The following is a 4,444-nucleotide window of genomic DNA, read 5'->3' on the forward strand; positions in this document are numbered from 1 at the left end:
CGGGCGGGAATTCCCACACACCTATGCTCTTCTGATAGCCTCTGTCATCAGACTGATATGACTCACCACCAAGATCACTGTGCCCTTTACTTCCCACTGCCTGTACACACAGAAACAGGTCTCACAAGGGCAGATAACAGGTAACCTGGAGGCCTACCCTGAAATACTAGACTTTCCCTGACTTCCCTGCCTTTCAAACCCAGGTCCAACCTTCAGGTCAGTATTTAAGTTGTACCACTTAAACAGTACAGGAGAAGGGGCAAAATTCACCTGTGCTTCCCTGCAATCACAATAAAAGCAGAAGGTGAAACTCCACCGCCTGAGTCACCAGACTCAGCTCTTTAAGAGGCCACACTACAGAAAGCATGTGGACTTTCCATCCAACGATACAGTTTTCTATAGCCAATGAAATGATTTACATAGCTGCTAATATGTACTGAGCCTATGTACTGGGTGCTGTGTACTGTGCAAGGTACTTTGTATGTGAAATCCTCCCAACCATGTATTACAGGGATAACTGGGATGAGAAGCAGAGATCTGCAGAGGTTAGGTACAGTTATGTTGTGAGAAACGTGTCTCTAGGTGATTCTGCCACTGTGCAAAATCATAGTGTCTACTTACACAAACCCAGATGGAATAGCCCTTACATACTTAGGCTATAGGGTACAGCCTACAGCTTTCACTGCCATGATGAACAAAAGAACATGAGAAGAAATCAAGTAGAGAGACAGGGATGCATCTGAGAGACACAGTAAAGGTAGTTCCATCAAGCTGCTACTGGTGTAACAATACAGTGTGTCACCATTGACTTCTATAGGTAAGAGCACTCTCTAAACTAGTGATCACTATGGTAAAGTCACTGCATCCTTATCAAATACTAACTACCCTTTTACACAGGTAGCAGAGCAGCAGGCCCGTGAATACCAGCAGCTCCCGCACATGAGTAATGTGTTATGTTGTGATGACACTCAGATGCTGTGACATGACTAAGCAACAGGAATCTTTCAGCTCCATTATAACCTGCAGACCACCACTATTCCATGGCTGTGTAGCATGTGACTGGAACTTGTCCAGCTAGCCAGCAAACATGTCCTGGGGCCGAGTCTCTGCTCCTCCAGGTGCCAGCTCCCGTGCTAAGTTCATGGCTCAGAGCTGAATGGCAAAGCCATGGCTTACTGCTAAGTCATGTCATTCCCCAAAAGTGGCAACACATCAAAAAGATCTCTTCAGTCAGGCCAGTGACCAAAACTTATTCTTAAAACACTCCAGAGACTGGAGTAATGGCTGCTCTTGATCTGGGATTTGGGTTTAGTTCCCAGGACCCAGATAGTAGCTAATAACCATTCATAATTGTGGTTCCAAAAGATCCAACACCATTTTCTGACTTCTGGCACACTTACATATATCAGGCAAAACATTTACATATAAAATAAAAATAAATAAAATTTGAAAAATCATTCCTTATCTTTACATTTCTTAAAAAAAAAAAGCAAACAAACAAACAAAAAAACCAACAACCCTGAGATGTCACAATGTTCACAGCAATGACTTTTTCCAGATCTTCTCCTCTGGCTTCTCTCAACTGAGAAGTTCATTTCTTCATGTCACTTAACTGTTGAACTACCTCTCCAGCCCCTTAACTTCATGTTTTAAACAATTCCTGCATATACACAACATACTGTGATCATATTCATCCTCCCATAACACCCCTCTTATCTTCCTCTGGCTCCTCTGATTCCCTTCTCTCCAACTACCTGTGCCACTTTCATGGTTTTTGTTTTTATTTTTGTTTTGTTTCACCCACTGAGTTTAATGGGGGCACCAGTATAAGCGTGATGGGAAGCAGGAGCACGGGCAGCTTACCAGCGGCAACACCACTGAAGAAAATGACATCCCTCCCTCTCCCGAGACCGTTAACTGGCAATTGCTGGGTAGGGCTTCATGAGTGCCCCCACAAATCAATGATGGAATGCTGAACTCATTTGTTTGGTTTTGTTTGTTTTTTGAGACAGGGTCTCACTGTGTAGGCCTGGCTGACTTAGAACTCTCTTTGTAGACTGGCTTCAAACTCATAGAGATCTGCCTACCTCTGCTTCCTGAGTCCTGGGATATAGGCATGTGCTACCATGCCCAGCTTCAATGTGGAATGTTGAAGGCCCTTGTCTTGTGCCAGTATCCATAGCTACTGTGAGTTCCAGAGCACAGCAGCTACACCATGTCCAGAAGACAATGTTTTATAGTATCCCCCATCCTCTGGCTCTTACAATCTTTTCACCCCCTCTTCTGCAACATTCCCTGAGCATCAGAGGGGTTGATGCTGATGTCCCATTTAGTGGGACTCAATAGTCACTTATTCTCAACACTTTGACCAGGTCTGAGACTGAAATAACCATCACCCACTGCAAAAAATAAGGCTTCTCTGCCTAAGTCTTAAGGCAGTACTAGCACGTGGGCATAAACACACATTTAGAAGGCAGTTTGGCTATATATCCATTTTGCAAAACAACAGTAGTGGTTTCTACCCTAGAGTCTGTGACCTTCCCAGCCACAGGCTTTTGACTAGGTTTACAGCACCAAACATGCATTCCTTCTGTGGATCAGGCCTTAAATCCAATTACAAAGTGAATGGTTATCTCCATATCAGTAACGTCGGAGTGTACCAGTGGGCGTATCTTGCCTAGCACGTTGGCAGTATAGCACTCAGGGTCCATAGCTGAGTAAGACTCCTCTTGGATTTTTGAGACTAAGTCTTACTCTATAACCCAGGCTGGCCTGGAACTCATGGTGATTCCTGTGCCTCAGCCTCCCAGAGTGCCGGGTTACAGGTACATGACAGCATAGTCCATGGCTCTCAGTATTCTGTATCTTCCTTCCATCATGCTTTGGAGACTAAGAGCAGTAAGGCCAGTATACAACGAAGGCCCTGGACTTCTTGCTTTGTGCTCAAACCATAAGCATGCTCACAAATCAAACTCCTTCTGTCTCCTGCGTGAACCTCCCCTGTCATCCAGTAGCTGTCTCTTGGTGACAGGTGTTACCACAACAAACAAAAGTCAGGAGTGCCAGACTCAAAAGTGCAGCAGGTGCATTAGCTTGATGGTTTCAGAATCCCAGGAGTTTCCATATTACCAGAAATGACGGCCTCCTTGCAAAGGCAGCTGAATCAGTCCAGATCCACACTAAAGAGTCGCTCCTGCTCCCCACCCCCGCCACCTGAAACCTGGGAAGGAATTGGGAAACAAAACCTCTGGGCCACCCTTGGAGCAGCTCCAAGGTAAATGTTGCCTGGAGCTGGACTCCACTTGGTGGTTAACAGTTTGTGGGACAAGCAACAGGTATTGATTTCCAAGCCTGAAGATGTGTTCTGGCTCCTGTCCCAAGTGATAGTCCCTTGTGGGCCGCAGGCTCAGTAAATCTTAGTGTCTCATTCCTTGGCTTTTCTAGGTCAGCCTGATTCTTCCTTCCTCAATTTATTATGAACACAAATGCAAGCTCTATTTCTTGAGTTGTTTTTCCCCTGCCACTGAAGAGTCCCTAACTGGCATATGTGTGCCTTCCATATCAAACCACAGACTCCACCACTGGCCTCCATCTGATTTCATTTAAAACATTTATGAAGCACTCGTTGGCAATGAGCTGAGGTCTGTGAAAAACTCTAGAGAGCAGAGTGAGTTAAGTTTCTGGTTTTTGTTTTTCAGACAGGGTTTCACTATGTAGCCTTGGCTAGCCTGACTCACAGAGATCCACCTGCCTCTGTCTCATGAATGCTGGGACTAAAGGTGTGGGGTACCCCACCCTGTACCACTACACAGGCCATGATCTAAGATTTTATGAGGTATACTGACCACAGGAATTAGAGATAAATACAAAATTTTAAAATAAGCTGAACATAACTCCAAACTAAAATATGTAGCATGACATAGCAATCTTTCATACATTGTTTAAATTTATACTAAAACCTTTGTCCCCTAGCTTTTCTAAGTCCTTTGCTTCCTAGGGCAGTTCTCCAATAGATGTTTTCAAAGACATGGCCATTATGAAGAGGCTAAACTTTTAAACAACAAATGCACAAGTTTTGAAGGTACTTCAGATACTATTTTAAGGCACATGAAGGTTGGGATGTACTTAGCTCACCTTTGAGGAGAATGAGCTCCATTTGGGCCAGTCTGTGGGGGTCCAGGAGGTAGAGAGCCTGGGGGCAATAGTCCCCCGGGAACAGTGGCCCCCAAAGGCCCGGATGGCTTCATAATTCCTGCAAGAGAAGGGCATGAATTTAGAGGCATATTAAAATACGAAGAGAAAGGCTGGGCATGGTGGCGCTTGCCTTTAATACTAGCACTTGGGAGGTAGAGGCAGACAATCTCTGTGAGATCCAGGCCAGCTGGGGCTACAGGGAGACCCTGTCTCAAAAAGACCAAAAAGCATAATAAATAAATAAATAAAT

At 44.8% G+C, this 4,444-nt stretch overlaps 1 protein-coding gene across 3 annotated transcripts in view; it reads right to left on the bottom strand.

The window, feature by feature from the left end:
• The window catches only part of Sec24d (SEC24 homolog D, COPII coat complex component), a 102,509-nt gene that overhangs the window by 87,694 nt on the left and 10,371 nt on the right, over positions 1 to 4,444 (bottom strand). For all 3 annotated transcript variants that reach the window (XM_008846039.3, XM_008846040.3, XM_029569826.1), the window contains exon 3: positions 4,135 to 4,252. In XM_008846039.3, coding sequence (XP_008844261.1) covers positions 4,135 to 4,252 — 118 coding nt within the window. The remainder of the gene's footprint in view (positions 1 to 4,134; positions 4,253 to 4,444) is intronic.

Source organism: Nannospalax galili, unplaced genomic scaffold, assembly GCF_000622305.1.
Source record: "Nannospalax galili isolate Female #2095 unplaced genomic scaffold, S.galili_v1.0 scaffold142, whole genome shotgun sequence".
NCBI classification, from domain to species: domain Eukaryota; kingdom Metazoa; phylum Chordata; class Mammalia; order Rodentia; family Spalacidae; genus Nannospalax; species Nannospalax galili.